The 20,780-nt window shown below is 34.0% G+C and overlaps 1 protein-coding gene and 1 pseudogene across 1 annotated transcript; one reads left to right on the forward strand and one right to left on the reverse strand.

The window, feature by feature from the left end:
• Positions 1 to 2,038: 2,038 nt before the first annotated feature.
• On the reverse strand, positions 2,039 to 20,593 carry Kbtbd3 (kelch repeat and BTB domain containing 3). The gene is made up of 3 exons (XM_026399044.2): positions 20,459 to 20,593; positions 6,964 to 7,208; positions 2,039 to 4,033 (listed from the first exon to the last, which is right to left on the reverse strand). The coding sequence occupies exons 2-3, from the start codon at positions 7,194 to 7,196 to the stop codon at positions 2,431 to 2,433; spliced, it is 1,836 nt and encodes a 611-aa protein (XP_026254829.1). The 5' UTR covers positions 7,197 to 7,208; positions 20,459 to 20,593; the 3' UTR covers positions 2,039 to 2,430.
• On the forward strand, positions 8,752 to 20,756 carry LOC113189975 (adenylate kinase isoenzyme 6 pseudogene; annotated as a pseudogene).
• The last annotated feature ends 24 nt before the right edge of the window (positions 20,757 to 20,780 follow it).

Below are 20,780 nucleotides of genomic sequence, written 5' to 3' on the forward strand. Positions count from 1 at the left end.
GTTATTTTTTCTTACCTAAATTTACAAACAGAAAAGATGGCCCCTTCTGGAGGTACTGTTAATAGACTTGAGGGATTGCTGAGATTTGCATGCCAGAAATCCAGAATGATGAGATCCGAATGATTCATTTTGTTCTTAGACAGTGAAGCCATGATTGGCAAGACTAGAACATATACCCAGCCCTGAACCTGTGTAGATGGATTCCTTGAGGAATCTAAAGACAGAATCATTTTTAAGGCTTATAGATCAAATGAAAGTACAACAACAACGAGATTCTATTAGAAGATCAGCTAGTGGTGCAAAGCCCACAGGCAATGAGAAAAAATAGTGAATACAGGAAGAGTTTGGGGTCTTATAACTAGACATAGTATTTTCTTCACAGTGATAATTGAAGAAGAGCTGAAAGGTGTGCTATAAAGGAATGGCAATGCATGAAAATGATCAAGAAATAACCCACACCCCCTGTAGCAACTAAGGCAGAAAATCTGCATTAGAAAAAGGTAAAAAATAAAATGCATAGGGAACCACCTACATCTTGATAAGAAGGATATTTCTAGAAACATTGCCATAAAGCAATGGCCAATGAGAAGATTGGTAGAAATCAAGATGATAAAATAATGAAACAGTATCAGGAAAGGATTTGGTTTTGCTTTAGTTCTCCTTTCTGGAAGCGATGAACAATTCCTAAAGTCAGTGATGACAACAATATTTAAACATACTCTATTAACATATGCTTAAATTAATGGTTCAGTAAATCCAAATATAGGTCACTTACTGTTATGGTCTTTCTCAAATAATGTGTTTTCAAAGGCACACAAATATAGAGAAGTCTCCATTAAATTTTCTTTCTTAAACATACACCTACAGGAAAGGGCAGAGCCAACTAATCATGTGCTTAGATAGGAAGGCCACCAATTCTGCAGAATTCTCTTTATGTAACTGTCACCTCATTGGAGACAGTCGCTGTTTGTACTCTAAATTCTCTTTGATATTCAAAAATATATTTGAAACTTATTTTCATAATTTTATATGGTAGAATAAAAGAAACTTCATTTAAATACATTTCCACTTTATATTTACTACAGATTAAAAGTTACTTCTAAGTATATGAAACTACATGTGATTCCAGAGAAATACAATCTACACATTACCTGAGATATAAACCAGGAATCTTAAAATGTAAAATGTCTTTTATACTGAGTAAAGAAACATTTCCTTGCAAGGCAGAACCATCTATTGAAAACAAGACCAATATTCTTTTTACTTGAGTTGAAAATTAAACACTTAAACAGGTAGTGAATACTATTATCAATAACAAAAAGCCTAGTCATCTTTTTAAATTAGAAGTTAATTTACTATGAGTAATTTACTGAAGGAGTAAACCAGAATGGTGCTTTAATGGTTGTATATGTTATTACAGAAAACTGATGTGGTGATGAATAAATCTTAAAATTTCTTACTGTAGCTGAAATTTGAATAAAGTTTAAGAAGTGGAATGATAAGGTCCACTTATCTAGAGGTCAAATTTTCTATATCCTCAATTATGTTGGAACCTGACATTGATACAGAAAAAAATATTTTAAGACTACCATCCTAGAATCTAAGAATATCATTACATGTGTTACATGTTAAGATAAACTCAGTCTAGGTATAACTTAGAATCACTAATAAAGAGTGTTAATTTACTAATGAGCCAAAAAATATGATGAAAGGTATACTGCTAAAGAATTTAAACTGACAACAAAAATAATCAGTTTTAAAGGGTTTAAGTAACTGTCAATAGCATGGTATTCTATATTGGTACAACATGCTTTTATTAAGCTGAATTACTAAAAAAACTAATGTAGGTTTACTGTTTAGAATGATGGGGAAATATGTTTCATTTTAGAAAAATTCTGGCAAAAAAAATAACTAAAAGAAAGAAATGTTTAAAAAAGTTAACCTAAGATCAGAAAGAACAAGAATTCAATAACTCTTAGGCTGACAGTATCAAGCTAGGATTCTCACCTATTTATAATTTCTTTCATGTCCCATAATGTAGTGTGTATAATTCATTTTTACTACCTCAAGAGATTTACCCATCTACATAGTACAAATCTGTGAACTTTGTTTTAACTAATCTTTCATAGAAGTACTTAAAATAATCAAAGTATCAAAGCCTATGACTTTTACTTAGATATGAAAATACTAAGTATTCTGGATTCTCCAAGATTAAATTACATTCAACATAATTTTTGGTAAATGTATTGTGTATTATACATTTCTGGGAACTGTATATTCATAGCTAGCATACATACATAGTAGTCATGTAATAGAAGGAACATTTTATTTTAGTAAGATGTAAAGACCTTTCTACCAATCATTATGGCAAACAGATTTACCATGTTACAAGAATGGAATAGTTTTAGAATGTCCAAGCACATACTTCTTTTAGAAATGATTAGAAAACCATGGGTCCCTGTATTTATTGAACTGAATCACCTGGCAGTAAAATTCAGTTAAGGCTCTTGGCATTGGTGAAACTTCTTCCCACTCTGACCTGCTGCTGTGGTAGACTTGTACTTCATCTGTGATTTCATCTGGTGCATAATCACCACCTAGTATATAAATCTTATCTTCAATTCCAATTGCACCTGCATTAAAACCTGCACATTCAAAAGACCCTTCACCCTTCCAAACACAAGTATCTGGACAAAAACTATAAACCTTATAGGTGGAAAGGTCACATATATACAGTGTGCAATTTACAGGGACAGCTTTAATTAGTGTAGCATGAAAAAATTGCCCAAACTCTGCTACTAGTTCAGACCACTGATCAGTTGTAGCATTATATTTAAAAAAGCAATCAAGTGATGGGTTAAAGGCATCTGTAATTTCTACCTCTGATCCAAGAACATAAATTACATTTTGGCATGCACTTGCTTCTGGATAATATATGCCTCTAGGTAATGGGCTAACAGATATCCATTCTTTAGAAAGAGGATCATATGACTCAACATCTAGGAGACTTTTAATGTCCTGAGATCCCCTAGTCTTTCCACCTATGACAAATAATCTGTTGAGAGCCATAACTGATGTATGCATGGTTCTTGGTGTTTTCATATTTGATACCAAGAAGAAATCATTTTTGACTGGGCAGTAGCACCAGGTTTGATCGGTGGCATCATGGTAAGACTCAGCAATATGAAGTCGAACCTTTCTACAACACTTCCCTTTGCAACCACCAGTCAAGAATATTTTCTCTCCATAGCTAGACAGACTAGACCCTGGCAAATCAATCAGGTGTGATTGTGGTAATATTTTCCATGAGTCAGTTTTAATATTATAGCAAAATGTATATTGATTTTCTCCATTTTCCTCAGTTTTATGAATGAATATATATTTTTCAGTTGTGGATGGTCGAGCATCAGGGAAAAGTCCACTAGAACCTTGTACACATTTAATTGCATCCACGATTATGTCAAAACAGTTTGTGCTTTTGAGTAAACACTCTTCATTGAGAAGACAGTCTTGAAGTGTGTCCTCGGATAACTGATGTAATCTTACTTTCTTAATCAAATGAGGCAGATGCTTTTGCCTTGATTCTAAGTTATGTTTTGTCCAATTAAGGACGACCTTCAGTACTGTTTCTTCTTCAGGAACATTTAATTCATCTGATTCCAGACATTTTTGCAGTATTCCAAAATTCATCTCTAAGAAATCACTGGATTTAAATAACAGAGAAAAGTGATGTTGTACAAAGTATAATGCATGATCAAACAAACGGGTTGAACCATAGCTATCTGATATAGATAATAAATGTAAACAATTGACGAGATTAATGCTTTTTATTAAAAAGTCACTGCAAGCTTTGGATAGGAAGGAAACTTGAAGAAATGATGACAACTGGAAGAACATTTCCACATTATCATCTGTAATTTTTGTCTTTCCAGTATAGGCATAATCAAGAAATGCTTTTACTGCTTTGGAGGACAAATTAGTAATGGTAACACTTCCATCATCTCTTTCTTTCATGTTTACTTCAAACATAGCCCTGCAAAAATAAAGAACACAAAAGAACAAGTAAACAGGAATATTTTGCTCTGTAATTTTCAATATACCCGAAGGAGGTTTCCTTTATACTTACGGTGATTTAAAATACATTTATGAAATCATACTTGATAGCATTCTAATGAATGCTAAAACTAAGAATACAACTTAGGAAAAAGGAGAATGATAAAGCTACTTCCTACATCAATACTTCTTAATATGAAACTACTAGCTACTCAATACTTCTTAATATGAAACCAAATGAAAATAGTGATAAAAGTTAGTATATCCATATTACATATTATGTAGGAGCTTTAAATAATGTATATCAATTGAGATATATTAATCTATAATGATAATTATATTAATTATTAAAATCTCTATAGTTACTTTAGGGTAAAATTAAGAGCATGGCCTCTAGAGCGAGCTGCCTGAGTAGGTTTTCCAGCCTCTGCCACTTATTAGTTATATGATCCTGGGGAGGTGACAACTTTCCTCTGCTTCAAATTCTTCATATGAAGATGGGGATACTGATACTATCTACTTCACTGGGTTTTTGAGAGGAATAAGTTAATCAATTCAAAGTATTAGCTATTAGTGTTATCATTTAAAGAAAGCAAATGCTTTTTCTATAAGATTGAATGTGTTTTTGATTTACTATCAGTTTCCACATTTCTTTTCATAAGACAAAAGTAAGATCATATTTCTATACTTTATTTACTCATATTTAAAGTATCTGGACAACATTTATTTTATATTTATCCTGTTTTCATAAAGTGGTTACTATAAAATGTGATTTCTTTTCAATTTCTTATTCCAAATGACTTTACATGTTAATCATAATTTCCATTGTCCAAAAACATTATAAGGGGTATTTATCATGCATTATGCACATTTTTTGACATTTTAATATTATATTTTCCTTCCAACATTGCAGTGAGTACATTTAATCATAAAATACACATTATGAATTGGTAGCTTTTTTGTACAAGAGTGTAAATGATCAAATTTCTATCTATATTTTTAATGAGAACTATATTAAATATTCATTTAATAAAAGGATCTGTCATTTGTGTTATTTAAAACAGGCAGAAAATTAGAAACCTATATTAGTCTAATAGTAATTTTAGAAATGAAAAGCAGTCCTATAAAAAATAAGGTGTAAGCTAAAAAAAGTACTATGGACATAAACATTTAATTAAAAAATAATGTCAACAAGAAGAGTAGAGGACTGAAATTCAAATGCTTACATAAACCTCTTACTTTATTTGGATGAAAATATAGGGAAATCAAGCTGTATGTCCAAATCAGATTATTTCCATTTTTGCTAGGTTTAGAAATAATAATCATATCAGCTAATATTAGTTAAATATAGTGGGCACTCTGCTGATTATTATACATTATTTCAGTTAACCCTTATAATGATCCTATGAGTTAGGTCCAATTTTTATTACCCTAATTTCTGACAAATGAGGAAACTTACAACTGAAGAGATTACCTAATTTGCCTAAGGTCACATGTCTAACAAATGGCAGAACTGGGGTTTATATTAGGGCATATGTATTAAGAGACCAAGTATTTAATCATTATACTATACAGTTTCCTTTAAATAAGAGGTGATATGAAGGATAAAGGAGCAGAAGAGTTATATGGAAGAAAAGCTGGATTAGAAGAGAGGAGGGAAGGCGTTGGTGGAACCCGAGAGTGGCAGGATATAAGAACACTTAAAGCCACAATGGAGTTCAAGGAATAACTCAAGAATACCGAAAGTGAGAAATGAGAGGAATAGATGAAGACTTATAATTAGGCAAACGGCTAGTTCAATAACTGTAGCTTCCTGGTCCCCAGTAAACAGTGCAGCACTAAGCCACAGTTCCCAAATTCAAAGTAAAAACCCCTACAGAGTGTTTATCAAGTAGCAGACATCAAAAAATGTTTGCTAAATGTCCACCTAAGATTTACTCTGAAGAAAATAAGGGTGAGATCTTATTAGAAAATAGGGGTTAAATTAAGATTAAAATAGTATAAATTCCATGCTGTTTTGGTATTTTTAAATTTTATTTTGTTTTTATCAAATGTATTTATTAGGGATTTAAACACTATGTACTTAGCTTCCAAAATTGAGCGTAATGAACAACACTGCAATTAGGATTTTAAGTTATTGCAGTATAACTAGGAAGGCTGAAGGTTATGGTATTACCAAAATAGACTTGTCCATGAAGGCTCCACAGGACAGTATTACTTTGAGACAACTATCAGATAAGAGGGCAATGTGTCTGATCCTTAACCTTGTAGAATCAGCAACCCACTGTCATCACAGAATTCTTCTAATGTCATGGCTAGGAGAATCCCTGTAGGGTGACCTCACGGGAAACCAAATTACATTTATATTATATTTATAATCAGAACAATTTATGTACTACAGAGAAATGCTTTGCTAAGAATTACTTTTCCCTATTATAGGAATATCTTTGCCAAAGAGGGGAGAAATTTTTAAGTTCTCTGAGTTAGAGCCCCTTCCCGATCAAATACACAACCAGTTTATTTTCCTAACTCATATTCTTTGAATTGTTTTCATGTTTGTTCAACTTATCACTTCATCTTTTTATAAAATAATATAGTGCAGGGATCTCCTAAACAAAACTGACTTTATATGAAAAAAAAATTTACTTCCCAGAACATTTCAAGAGACTAAGATTCCCTAGAACTTTGGGAAATATAGGCTTGGGAAGGCCCAAGTTTTGAAAAAGTAGTTTTAAGTTCTCCTGTTCAAAAATCACTTGTTAATCTTAGTTTTATCTAGTTTTTCTTTAAGAACTAAAAATTATTTTGCATATTCCTGTGCAAATAACTGAGGGGGGAAAACTGAGCTAATCATATCATAAACTTCATTATCCATATCATAAAATTTGAGACATAGACAAGGTATAGTACCTGAAAAAGTCACTACATGCTGCTAACACACAACGATGACATGGGATTATCTCATCTTTCATAATTATTTTGAAATCATAAAAGACATTTTGCTCTCTAAAATTCTGCAGTATACTTAAGATTTTCTGTCCATGATCTTCAGACACAAGGAAGTTGTTTTTCTTCTCAGATGGAATTCCATTACATGAGCTTCGTATGTTGAAATCATATGAATTATCCATAGTGAATTCCATCTATATTTGGAACTAGAATGAAAAAAAATCACCAATTAAGTAGAGATCTAATGAAAATTTCAGACCTCAAAATCTATCTTCTTAATGTCAATTTTACAAACATGCTAACAACAATCACACGATAGTAAATCTTGTTCTAAATATTTGCTTTAATAACATTTAATAATAAATTCCTGTTGAATTTTCATAAATGTTGAGCTCACTGGAATTAAACAATATATTATGAGGCATAACATTCATGCTATACAATTGTGTTAAATACCAAACTTACACCTTGTAAAAATACATAGCTTATCTAGGATCTCACTTCATGACTAACCTTATTGTTACAATAAGCAGCATTATTTCTGTAGCAATAATAATTTGAGTATGTACCTAGCACATCCCTCTTCCCTCCCATCCATTTTCTTCTGGTTGCAAAGTATACATTAAAATGTTAACATTGGAGCACTCAAGGTTATTTTTACAAGATAATTAGTTTAAAAGATCAGAGTGTTTGATTGCACTAAACTAGTTATGACCTTTACTGAGGAAGACAAAGGCAAATATTGATCCAAGTTTACTTATTTGAAAGAAGGAAGGAAAAGAACATGTAACTTTATTTTAAAAAGACTTTCTAAACATGAGGTCAGCTATCCAAGAGAGTTGAAGGCCAGGAAATCATGAATTCCCCAAACTGTTATTTCAGCTCCCAGCATAAAATTTTTACCACCAAAAGCAAGGGATTGAGAAACAGAAGTGTTGTTTTGTTTTAAATATAAGAAACTTGATCATGTTAATACACTGAGGACAAAGGTTAGGTATAGAGGGAAATTTTGACAATCACAACCATCTAAATTCAGCATCTATATCCATGTAATGAAGCAGAATTTTTGGACCTTTAAACCCAAAAGCTGGAGAAAATACTACATGTAAAACTTCCATTTCTGTTAACAATAAACATTGATAGGCAACTATGAACTTTCATAGTTTATAGTGACATAACAAGACTGAAGGTACCAGGATTTATAGTAAGTAATTTATATAATTATTATATTCAATGCTCATAATAATCTCCTTAGGTTGGTATTGGTAATGCCTTTTTCGAACAGATTGAGACTCAGATTAAATAATATGCCTAAGAACACAAAATTCATAGAAACATGTTTGTTTCACTCAAAGCCCATACTCTTCATAACCCTCAATTTCAACATCAAGTGGAAATCTATAAAGTAAATGTAGCATTCTTAAGATCCCATCATAATGAACTGGTTAAAAGTTACATCAGTTTAAGATCAGTCTTGATAACGAGGACATATATGATAACAACAGATAACATCTGATGAGCCAGTAAGTTGTGCCAGGCACTGGCCCACGGGTTTTACATGGTATTTAATTCTTATAATTATATTCCCTAAAAAAAAGAAACTTCTGCTCCCCCTGTTTTTCCTGCTAAGTACAACAACCTCCCCTGAACACATACACACACACTCAGAATTTCAAACATATGAAGTCTATGAAAAAAGTGGAGAGAAGAAAACAGAGTGCCTAGTGAACTTGGGACCTAAGGAGCAAGATGGTGGTAAGTTCCTTGTGTTTTTTTTTTTTTTCCTAATATAATCTGGATACTGAAGAAGAATCTTGGCGTGCACGCACGCGCATGCACACACACACACACACACACACACACACACACAGAAAGAGCCTCAAGAAAAACTTGTTATGTTTAGTCTCGGGACTAAGAAAGGAGCAACCTGGCAAACCAAAAAGGTTTTAGACAATGACCCTAGCTGAATATAATAGAAGAATTGTGGTTCTTCACCTACCCACATTTATAAAAGAGCAATGAGAAGCCTAGAATTCTGCACATGCTAGGTTGCAATCAGAGACTCAACCTCTCTCCTTCTGTTTCCCTACTAGAATGATGTCAGAGAAGGCTGAACAACAACAAAAAATGTATGCAAGGAGATAATACTTATGGTCATTATAACTAAATTAAAATGGAATTCTAAAAAGTCTCAAATAACCCACAGAAAGACATAGAAAATGAAATAGAGGAATGAAAATTAGGGAGAATAAACAAAAGATAAATAGACTAAGTACTAACATAATCATTGTACTAAATAAAATGGTTTATACATGCCAATTAAAACACAGAGATTACCACAGTAGATAAAGAGTTACCTTCCTATAACTTCCATAACTATAATTTCCTACAAATAACTCACTTCAAGTATGATGGTATAAGTAGATAAAAATAAAAGGAGAGAAAAAATATGCTATACAAGCCTTAATTAAATGAAAGTAGGTATGGAACTACTAATACAAGATAAAGTAAACTTTGGAAATAAAAATTTCCAGGGATAGAGAGAAATATTACATAACGTCAATCCACCACGAAGACTAGCAATCCTAAATGTATATGCATAAACAAAAGAGTTCTGGAATATATGAAGTGGAAACTGATGCAAGAGGAAAGTAAAATAACAAGTCCACTGTTATAGATGGAGATCTAAATACTCACCTCTCTAAAACTACTCAAAAATCATCAAGGATATATAAAAGAATTCAACACCACCATTAATCAACAGAATCTAATCAACCTCTACAGAAGACTTTAAGTGTTCTTTTTAAGTGCCCATGGAACATATGCCTACATTGACCATACCCTGCTCCACAATGCAAACCTCAAATGATTTAAAAAGAGTTGAAATTATACATATTATGCTATATGACCACAATGAAATCAAACTAAAAATTAATTTTACAAAAGATGTGAAAATATATAAGGACTCAGAATATAAAAAAACACACTTCTAAATAATCCATAGATCAGGGTTATGGTTTGGATCTGGAACGTCCCTCAAAGGCTCACGTGTTGAAGGCTAGTTCCCCAACATTCAGAGGTGGAACTTTTGGGACATGATTGTATCATACGGGTGCTAATCTCATCAGTGCATTAGTTCCACTGATGAATTCACAGAAGGCAGAAGTAGATCACTGAGGATGTACCTGTGAAAGATATATCCTGCCCCTAGCACCTTCTCTTCTCTGTCTCTGCTTCCTGACTGCCATGAAGGTCAGCAGGCTTTGGTTTGCCATACCCTCCCTGTATGATGCTCTGCTTCACCTTAGGCCCAATGGATGGAGCCACAACTGACCTTGAACTGAACCAGCATTGCTGCTCTTCTCTAGACAAAGACAATACCCAAACACACACACACACACACACACACACACACACTTCATAACCACAGACCCATATCCCTCACAAATCCAGATGCAAAAATTCTTAACAAAATATTAGTAAAAAGAATTCAGCAAACTATAAAAGGAATTATATAATAACTAAGCAAGTTTATTCAGGGATGTAAGACTGATTAAATATCTGAATATCAATCAATGTAATCCATCACATTAACAAGCTACATAAGGAAAAATTACATAATCATATCAATTCATACAAAAAACATTTGACATAATCCAAAACCCATTACTTAGAAAAACTCAGGAGAAAGTTCCCCCCTCAACTTGCTAGAGAATATCTACTGAAAACAATAGTTATAGCTAACATTATACTAAATAGTATTATTAATATAGAAACCAAATCTCTTCCTTATGAGGAAAAAAGCAAGGATGTCTACTCTTACCACTGCTATTCATCATAGCACTAGAAGCTCTAAGCCAGCACACTAAAGCAAGGAAATTCAATAAAAGGCATATATATTGGCAAAAAGATACAAAATTGTCTCTATTTGCATATACCAAGATAGTGTACACAAAAAATCCCAAGGAATCTAACCTCCCTAAAAAACAAATAAAACTAGTAAGTGAGCTCAGCAACAACACAAAATACAAGATCAACACACAGAAATCATTTATATTTCTATATATTAGTAACAAGTATATGAATACCAAAATTAAAAATATAATAGCTGAAAAAAGAAGGGAAATAAATACCCAAATATAAATATAATAAAACACATACATATTTGCTGAAAACTCTAAAATACGAACAAAAGAAATCAAAGAGGAAAAACATGTCATATCTGTGAATTGAAAAAGTCAACATACTCACAAAATTAATCGCTACCCCCCAAAAAAAACCCTGATATACAGGTTTAACCAAACCTATATATCAAAATCTAAGCAAGATATGTTTTGTAGATACTATTGAGATTATTATAAAAGTTATATGAAATGATAAAAAAACTAGACTAATACAATTTTGAAAAAGTAATAATATGACAATGATCATTCTAATTTCAAGACATTATAGATGCAGTAATCAAGACCTTGTGACGTTGGTGAAAGGACAGACACACAGATCAGTGAACAAAATATAGACTAGAGGAACAGCCTCACAGAAGTATAGCCTTTTGGGGGAGGGGGCACGGTATGGCTTTGTTGCCTAGACTGGCCTCCAACTCCTCATCCTCCTGCTTCAGCTTCCCAAAGTAGCAGGGATTACAGGCATGTGCCGCCATGCCCTGGCCCCCAGCCAGTCAAGTCATTTTTGACAAAAGTTCAAAAGCAATCCAATGGAAGAAAAATAGTCTTTTCAACAAGTAGTGCTTAAGAGGATAGATATTCACAAGTCAATAAATAAACCTTGACCTAAACACCATACTTTACATAAAATTTAACTCAAAGTGTGTTTAGTCAGCTTTTTCGCTGCTGTGACTAAAAGATCTGACCAGAATAATTTTAGGGAAGAAAGTTTACATGAGGGCTCATGGTTTCCGAGGTCTCAGTCCAGAGACAGCTGGCTCCATTTCTTGCAGTTTGGAAGCAGAACATCATGGTGGAAGTGTGGCAGAGGGAACCAGTTCATATGATGATCAGGTAGCAGAGAGAGAGCCTCCACTTGACAGATTCAAATATATATCCACAGCCACACCCCCAATAAACCTACAACATCCTCAAGTTATTACCACTCAATTAATCCCATTACAGATTAATTCACTTAAGAGAAAATTTTAGGAGAAAATATAGGATAAAGTCTTTGTGACTAAGGGTTAGTCAATGAATTCTTAGACATGACTTCAAAAGCATAATCTGTAAATGAAAAAATATTTTAATAAATTGGATTTCATCAAAATTAATTTTTTTTCTTGTGAAATACCCTGTTAAGATAATGAACAGCCAGTGCAGTGGTGCACACCTTTAATCCCAGCAGCTGGGAGGCTGAGACAGGGGATCACAAGTTCAAAGCCAGCCTCAGCAAAAGCAGGGCACTAAGCAACTCAGTGAGATCCTGTCTCTAAATAAAATATAAAATAGGGCTGAGATGTGGCTCAGTGGGCAAGTGCCCCTAGGTTGTTCAATTCCCAGTACCAAAAAAAAAAAAAAAAAAAAGATAAATGTGATAAATGGACAAGCTTTGAACCAGAAGACTATATCTGCAAAATCAAATCTATTAAAGAATACACAAGGAACTCTCAAAACTCACCAGCAAAAAAAACCAAATCAATATAATTAAAAAATGGGCAAAAGGTATGAAGAAATGTTTCACTAAAATGAATATACAGGTGGTAAATAAACACATGACAAGATGTTCAACATCATTAGTCTTTATGGAGATATAAATTAAGACCATGATGAAAAGTCACTACCCATTTATTTGAGTGGCTAAAATAAAAAAACTTAGTGACAATATCAAAGGCATAAGAGGATATAGAGACACTGGATCACATACACACATATTTGGTAGAAATAGTTTGTCAGTTTCTTAAAAAAACTAAACATATGATAGTGTAGCTGGCAGGTGAGTGGAGGCCCTCCTTCTGTGGTGGTGTTGCCTCTGACCTTCACCAGTACCCCAGGGGTTGGAAAAACCATACTAGGCAAGAAACTTACATCAAGATCATAACTGAAATACATTAAGGTGGGTGGGTGATTAGCTCTAGAAGGCCAATTACATGATGGTATAATATCCCATTTTAGGTAGAATAGTTGATAGGTCAGAAAAACAAATGAGAAAAGGTGGAGTTCACTGTTGATCACCACAGTTTTTATTTCCTCCCTGAATGCTGGTTTCATATAGTTTTTGTGTTGAGAACATATAACAGTGTATTGTGGAAAAGACTTGAAACAAGAGATTATAGTGAGAAGAAACTAAAAGATAATACTCAATGTGATATTTTTCAAGTTCTTTATGAAGAAGCTGTAGAATCCTACAAAGGAGTAATTGTGCATCAGCTGCCAAGCAAAGAACCAGAAGAATTAGAACATAATGTAAATGAGACCTTGAAATGGATTGAGTAATGGATCCAAGATCATAACTCTTTACTGGCCACTTTACAATCATTCTCTTTTTTAAGTTTATTTATTTGTTCTAGTCAGTTATACATGACTGCATGTATAACTTCGATTCATTATACACAAATGGAACATAATTTTTGACTTCTCTAGTTTTGTACCCAAAGTAGGGTCACACCATTCATGCAATCATACATGTACCTAGGGTAATGATGTCTCATTTAAATCATTCTTGTTGATATCTGCCTACTTTATAGAAATTGCCCACGTCTTATCAGTTAAAAAAATTAGTTAAAACTGTGTTGCAGGCCCAGCAAGTGCATAATGTGAAGATTTATGCCTGGGTTTCTTTTTCTCCATGAGAAAGCTAAACAATCTCAAATATAATGAATACAATATTATTAAAGATTAAGAGTAAAAACTATCATTTAATGCTTCAGTTGCTAAATAATAAGTAAATCTGACCAAAGAGGTACCTTTTATGGTCATTATTGAAGAAAATGCAGATGATCTATTAAAATAACAAGTAAAAAAATCAGAAAAAACTACATATATACCTACCATGTTATTCAACAATGATACTCATGGGCATTTTATCTCAGAGAAATAAAAACTTAAATGTGCACAAAAATTTGTATTTGCTGATTTACAAAGATTTTGTTAGTATACTCAAACAGAGGAAACAACCAAAATGCTGCTGAATAGGTGAATGAATAAACAATCTGGCATATTCATACCATGGAATACTACTCACCATTAAAAATGAACAAACTATTGATATGCATAACAACATAGATGGATTTCAAGGGCATTATGATGAGTTATTAAGAAGCCAATCTCAAAAGGTCACACTTTGTATAATTCCATTTATATAAAGGTCTTGAAATGGCATAATTACAGACCTGGAAAAGAGACTAGGGGTTGCCAGCAGTGGATGATGGTGGAGAGTGGTTGAAAGGGTAGTTTTGCACACAAGAGAGACATTTGTAGTGATCTATAGTAAGCTCTTGCTCATATTTGTGCATGTGTGTGTGTTGCTGGGAACCTAGGGCTTTGAGCATGCCAGATAAGCACTTTACCACTGAGCTACCTCTGCAACCCTATAATCTGTATAGAGATTGTTGTGAAAGTTATAATAACATATACATATATGAGAAATGACATGGAACTAAATCACACATTATACTGTCAAATCTGTGGTTTCAATTTTGTGTTACATATTAACCACAAGCAAAAACTGGGTGAGGGGTACAGGAGAACTCTCTCCACTATCCTTATAACTAAATATCTACATGCAATTAGTTCAAAATAAAAAAATAAAATATCAATTCAAGAAACTACTTTGCAATTCCAGTTTTAGTCTTATTCAAAACACTTAGGAAATACGAAGAAAACATCATTTTGAGTATAAAGTGGTTTTTCAATATTTTAAAAAATAACTAGAAAATTAAACTGTAAAAATGTATCAAAATCAGAAACTTTAATAAAGATAAAACTATATGCATATTGGCATAGGTATTAAGAATATCAACTTTTAAAAAATCCAACCAAAATACTTCTTAATCAATTTCATTATCATTAGAAATATATAATTTAGGTCTTATGTTGGATTGAGTTAATTATTTAGGATTATGAATAAGAATAGAACCCAATGACATAACATAAAGGAATTTTTATTTCTATGAACAGGAACAAAGCAGAGTTTACTAGAAAATTTTAAGTATACTAAAATAAAACTTTAAGATCAATCACATTTATTTGGTTTTATAAAGTAAAAAAATAAATCCCCCTGCCATGTATATTCTACATAGAATAACAAATCCAAGCAGCTAAAAGTTTCCATTTCTTAAATTTGGTTTGAATAAATCTCTATTTGTATATTTTGCAAATAACAAAGAAAATGGGATTTGGAGCAGGAGTAAGATAGTTCCAAACAGTCCATCATTTACTGGTGACTACAGCTCAGGATTGGTGAAGCTTTTATCTGCAAAGTAGACACACCAACTCACTGGAGTGTTGTAATACTTTAATGATATCATAAATGATGAATTAATATTGTCAAGTGTATATAAGTATCAATAATTAAAATATGTAATATTGTTAAATAATAAACTATTCTTAATTCTTGGCAGAAGATTTGTAAGTTAATTATTTTTTCCAAATTCAATTATGGTAGTTTATTAAGGCAATTTTTTTCACAATAGTATTTGAAGTGAACAGGCATCTTATAACCACATTGCTTGCACAGCAGTCACATTAGTCAACGCATGAATATTAAATATGAAAAATGGATATTAGCAACTTGGAAGAAAACCCTGGAGATAATAACAGATGCTTCTATAAGAGATGATGAATCACTAATGCTATAAACAAAGAATGATATTATATGGATATAACACAGACATTGAGCATGAATTGAAAGTGAGCCTAAATAGAGATTGAATGTTAAGTTGTTTTAGGAGCAACTCAGCCAATTTTTCTTTCAATGTATGTACAAGGGATATATGTTTGTGTGTGTGTGTGTATATATATACATATATACACAGGAGCACATGCACATATGGCTCATTTTGTCAGAATGAAAAATTCCAAATGATAAAAAAAATTGTACAATAATTAAACTGGCATATCTTTTTTCTTAGTAGCACATAAAATAATAGTGTATTTCATCTATTGCATCTCAGCTTCAATGAAACACCTTTCTGTTTAATAAAGACTGAACCAATTTTCAAAACAAATTATTCTTTTAATGTCCTCCATTAAAAGGTGATTTACATAATTGAATCAATAAAAGTACAAGGGTCAAACCTAAGAACCAAGTCTTTGATGCAAAGTAGCGATGGAAAGGCATATGCAAATTGATAAAATTTGAAATTAAAGCTGTGTCCTAATTGACCTGGGCTTTGATTTCATTGAGTCATTCACTTATTAGTTTGATACTGATGTTCCAAAATGGAGCATGATTTCTGGCTTATACTATTCAATATTTATTGCATATGTTAACTATATATGAATTAGGAACTAAATATCTTGGAGCATATGGCTGACATGGTTCCTGCTGATGATAATAAATTACACACAAAAAAAAGAAAAAAGAAAAAAGAAAAGCAGGAACAGTCTACTTCAGATAATAAAATGGTTACAGTTAACCCAGTGCTCACTCTGTGCCTGGCTCTGTACTTCATGCTTTATACATGCTCTTAATCTTCAAACCAATTATATAAAGCAGATAACAGTATCATCTCCATTTTCTAGACAGAAAAACATGAGATTTTTGAGTAATTTTCCCAAGGTCAAATAGTAAGTAAGTGGGGACATGGGATGTGACCCAGATCCCTTTCTAAGAAGGTGTAATTTGAGACTTGACTGGTGAGAAGGTAAGGTATTGGTGGGAGAAATACTAGATAAAGTCCTAAAGTGAGAAAGTACTCCTTCAGTTTTTAAGAAATTTAAAGGCAGCTGGTGTGCCTGGAGTACAGTTAGTGGGAGCAATAATGTCAGGAAACGGGACTGCAGAAAGCAGGTGCAAGGAGCTACAATTCGATTTGAAGTACAATAGGAACAACTAATTTTAAACTAGGTATTTAATCTGATTTGTGTTTTAAAAATATCTTTCCAGAAAATATGTGAAAAATAAATTGAAAAAAGAGTAAAAGAAGCAGAGTCCATGTCATTCAGCAATTGTTAGAAAGTTAGGGTAGTAGTTTTTATTATAGCAGGTCCTGTTCTAAATACAGAAGATACAGCTAAAAACAATACAGACAAGGTCCTCTACTCCGGAGTACACATTAGAGTGGTGAAAACACACACACACACACAACTAACCTCCCTTGCAATAGTAAAAATTTCTATTTCTCTACTATACATTTTCCACAGAATACAAATTTTAGTATCTCCATCTGTAAACAAATACCAAACAAAAAATATATTTTGACTTCTTATTCTCCTCTAGCTACCATCTTATTTTTATATTTTTTTCAAGTAGAAAAACTTCTTTAAGGACTAACTTTGTGGTAGCATAGCCTCAAGTTACCTTCTCATTCCACTACAATCAAGTTCCTTCCTTTTACCCTACTTAAACTGCCCTTCTCAATGTCACCACACTATCATCTCAAAGTTGAATTCTCATGTCTCTCCTCATCTAACCTTTCAGGAATATTAGTTCTGTGCCACAACACTCTGTCCTTGTCAATCTAATTAGGAAGCAATGTTGAATAGTGATTAAGAGCATATATTTCTAGATTTAGCTTTGAAGACAAGTTGTACAATGATGGGAAGAGAAATAGATGGATTTAGCTTTACTTTAGAGTAGAACCAAAATAGAGCTTTGGGATGAACATGGAGAATGAGGAAAAGGGAGAATAATGGTTTGTTCCTTGAGAAACTGGCAGAATTATAGAGCTAGTCAATAAAGTCTTGGTTGGAAAAAAAAAAGGTTTGAGAGAGAATAAAGTTTGTAACTCAATAAAAAGCTAGTGATCTCAAATATCTTAGCTAGATCTCATCTGATGCCTTTCCATTGAAATTAGTACCTGGGAGTGATTTACCAAAGTCATACAGACAATTGGTGATAGAACTGGAAAGAGAACATCATGTCTCCCAGAATCCCTGTAAGAAGCTATGAATCAGGATGGGCAAAATGACCATTACTCATAAACTGGCAAAGCCTCTATTATGTTCATCCTCCTCTTCTCCTGACCAATGCAATAAACAATTTTTAATATAATTTTGGGTTTATGGAATCAAGTTAGGCAAGTTACTAACTGGTGCATTTATATTTCCTTTTAAAAAAGTGAAGGAGATAAAGACAAACTATATAAAAACAGTATTACCCCAGTGAGAATAATAAAATCTATTGTAAAAGTCAATTACTAGGCTGGGAGCAGTGATGAATACCTGTAATATCAACCATAAAAGAGATGTTATACAGCAATATTTGAATAATTGGCAAATGAATTCTATAAACAATATCTTTATTTTTTAATACTCTGGAGAAAGCCTTAAGAAAAGGCTTAAGCTAAGCCTTGAAGGACAAATTTAAAAAGTAAATAAGGAGGGTGATTAAATTAAATAAACTTACAAAGGGTGTTCACTAGAGTAGTAGGCTTGGGGCTGGGATGGAGGGTAAGGAGAATGAGCTATTCTAGACATTATCTTTGAATGACATTTGAGCCTAAATCATTCAGAGGAACAAGGAATGTGATGTTGGTAAGAGAGAATTATATTATAGGTAGAAAAAAACTGTAAAAATAACCACATCACTTGTCCATATATTGCACTAAATAAATCTTGTACAATTAGTTTAGTGGTAAAAGAAGGGAATATGAATTCCTAAACCTGAACTTAAATTATTTTGCAAATTCCTTTTGAGCTGTTTCTCCATCGTTAATAGTTATTAACAGAAGAACATGTAAGATAATGTACATAGATGTATTTTAGAAACAGAAAACATACCAAAATTATAAAAATCAGTTCAAAAGATAGGAAAGGAAATGATGCTTCATTTATAATGTATGATGCTTAGATACAAAAAGTGAAAATGAAAAACTGTATTATAATCGTTGCTGATGTAGATTTTAGTAGAGTACTTTTTTACTTTTCATATCTTCTTATTGAAGCTTTTTATGTGTGTCCTTCATCTGCCTTACTAGACAAAGCTCCCTGCAAGTGGTAAGCAGATCTTAAGCATAGCACCTGACAAAATCTCTTAGTATTAGCTAAATTGATATTTCAAGCCAACAATTCATCTTACTGTGCTCTGAGGCTCTCTCTCTCTCTCTTTCTCTCTCTCTCTCTGAGTGTGTGTGTGTGTGTGTGTGTGTGTGTGTGTTTTCAAAATCCCATTGCCTTGCACAGGATTCGAGGGGACTCATGATATTACAAAAACTTAATGGGGAAAAAGTACAGATGAAAAAAGGAATAAAATTCTGCTTAAAGAAACAGAAGTAACAGGCAGGTAACTGTGGTAATCAATACTGCGGGACATAGATGATATTTCCTGGCAGCCATAGGAAGAAGCGAATAGGCTGAATCCATTGTATGGCACTTAATCTACCATCAAGCGGGGTATTTACATTCATCTGCAGATACAACTTCTCCCTGTACCAAAATCCACAAGAACTTTGATCAGGTGGGCTTTTTCTGCGTTACAAAAGCTTAAAGTCTTGGCGTATGCATGTAATCTCAGTGACAGGGGAGGCTGAAGCAGGAGGATCGCAATTCACAGCCAGACTGGGTAATTTAGCAAGACCTTGTCACAAAATAAAAATTTTAAATGACTGGAGATGTAGTTTAGCGGTACAGCGTCCTTGCGTTCAATTCCCAGTACTGACCGAAAAAACGTCATCAACAGACTACATGGAACAACTATGGAAACAGACTATATCAATGTGACTCTTTATAAAGCCTGAGGGGAAAAGGTGAGCAAAGGCACAGAGTAAACCTGAAGGGCCGCTGAAGTTATTTACTTGATTTTTGTGGCTGTTAGAGAGATCAAGGACCTCGGTCAAGATGAAACCACTGATGATTCAACATCGGAATCCCGTTTTCTCCCTATAACACTAGCTCAGGCGTGGCAACCGCAAAATAGCACCTGGGCGCTAAGCGCCGCAATGAAGGGTCAGCGTTAGCCCAGCAGCTGGCTGACAGCCTCGGATTCAGGTGGGGCCCGCGCTCGCGCCAGCGCTGAGGACAGTGTCTTAGCCCGGCTTTCGATGGCAGCTTTCAGGTGGGCGGCTGATAGGGGTACGGAATGCCTGGGTGAGGGTAAGTTTTCCACTGACAGATGAGGCTGGGGGACAAGAGAAGGAGGCAACTCAGAGCCACCGCGTTGCACAACTCCAGGGATATCTAGGTAATCCCTCCTAGCCAGAAAACCCTCTCCCTCCCCAAAATACAAAGGGGCGACAGAAGCCGCTGAAGGTAAGGAAAGCCTCTTCTCTGTGGGTCGTACGAGGTAACCCCGACCCCAGGAATGAGGAACTGACATCCCACTCCTCCCTCAGACCCAGGAGCTCACCCACCTGCAACTGCAGTCTCTGAAGTCTCCACCCAAGTCTCTCTGCTTCCAGAGCGCTGATTGCGATTGGCTTGCACCGCTGTCTGGTTAGTATTTCCCTACGCGTGAGTGGCGTAACTGTAGGGCTCTTGGCCTTGGTCCCTCCCTTCGCTCGGCTGCGGGGTCACGCCTACGTGACGTCACACGATGCCGCAAAGCGCAGAGGTCGTTGGTGTAACCGCCCCCGACCGCTATCTCCGAATGGAGACCGCCGAATTTGGGGCGGGGCAGGGAGCGCTCCGGGAGAGCTACGTGCGTGTTGACGCCGCACGGCGCCCCGCCTTCTA

Source organism: Urocitellus parryii, chromosome 4 (genome assembly GCF_045843805.1).
Source record: "Urocitellus parryii isolate mUroPar1 chromosome 4, mUroPar1.hap1, whole genome shotgun sequence".
NCBI classification, from domain to species: domain Eukaryota; kingdom Metazoa; phylum Chordata; class Mammalia; order Rodentia; family Sciuridae; genus Urocitellus; species Urocitellus parryii.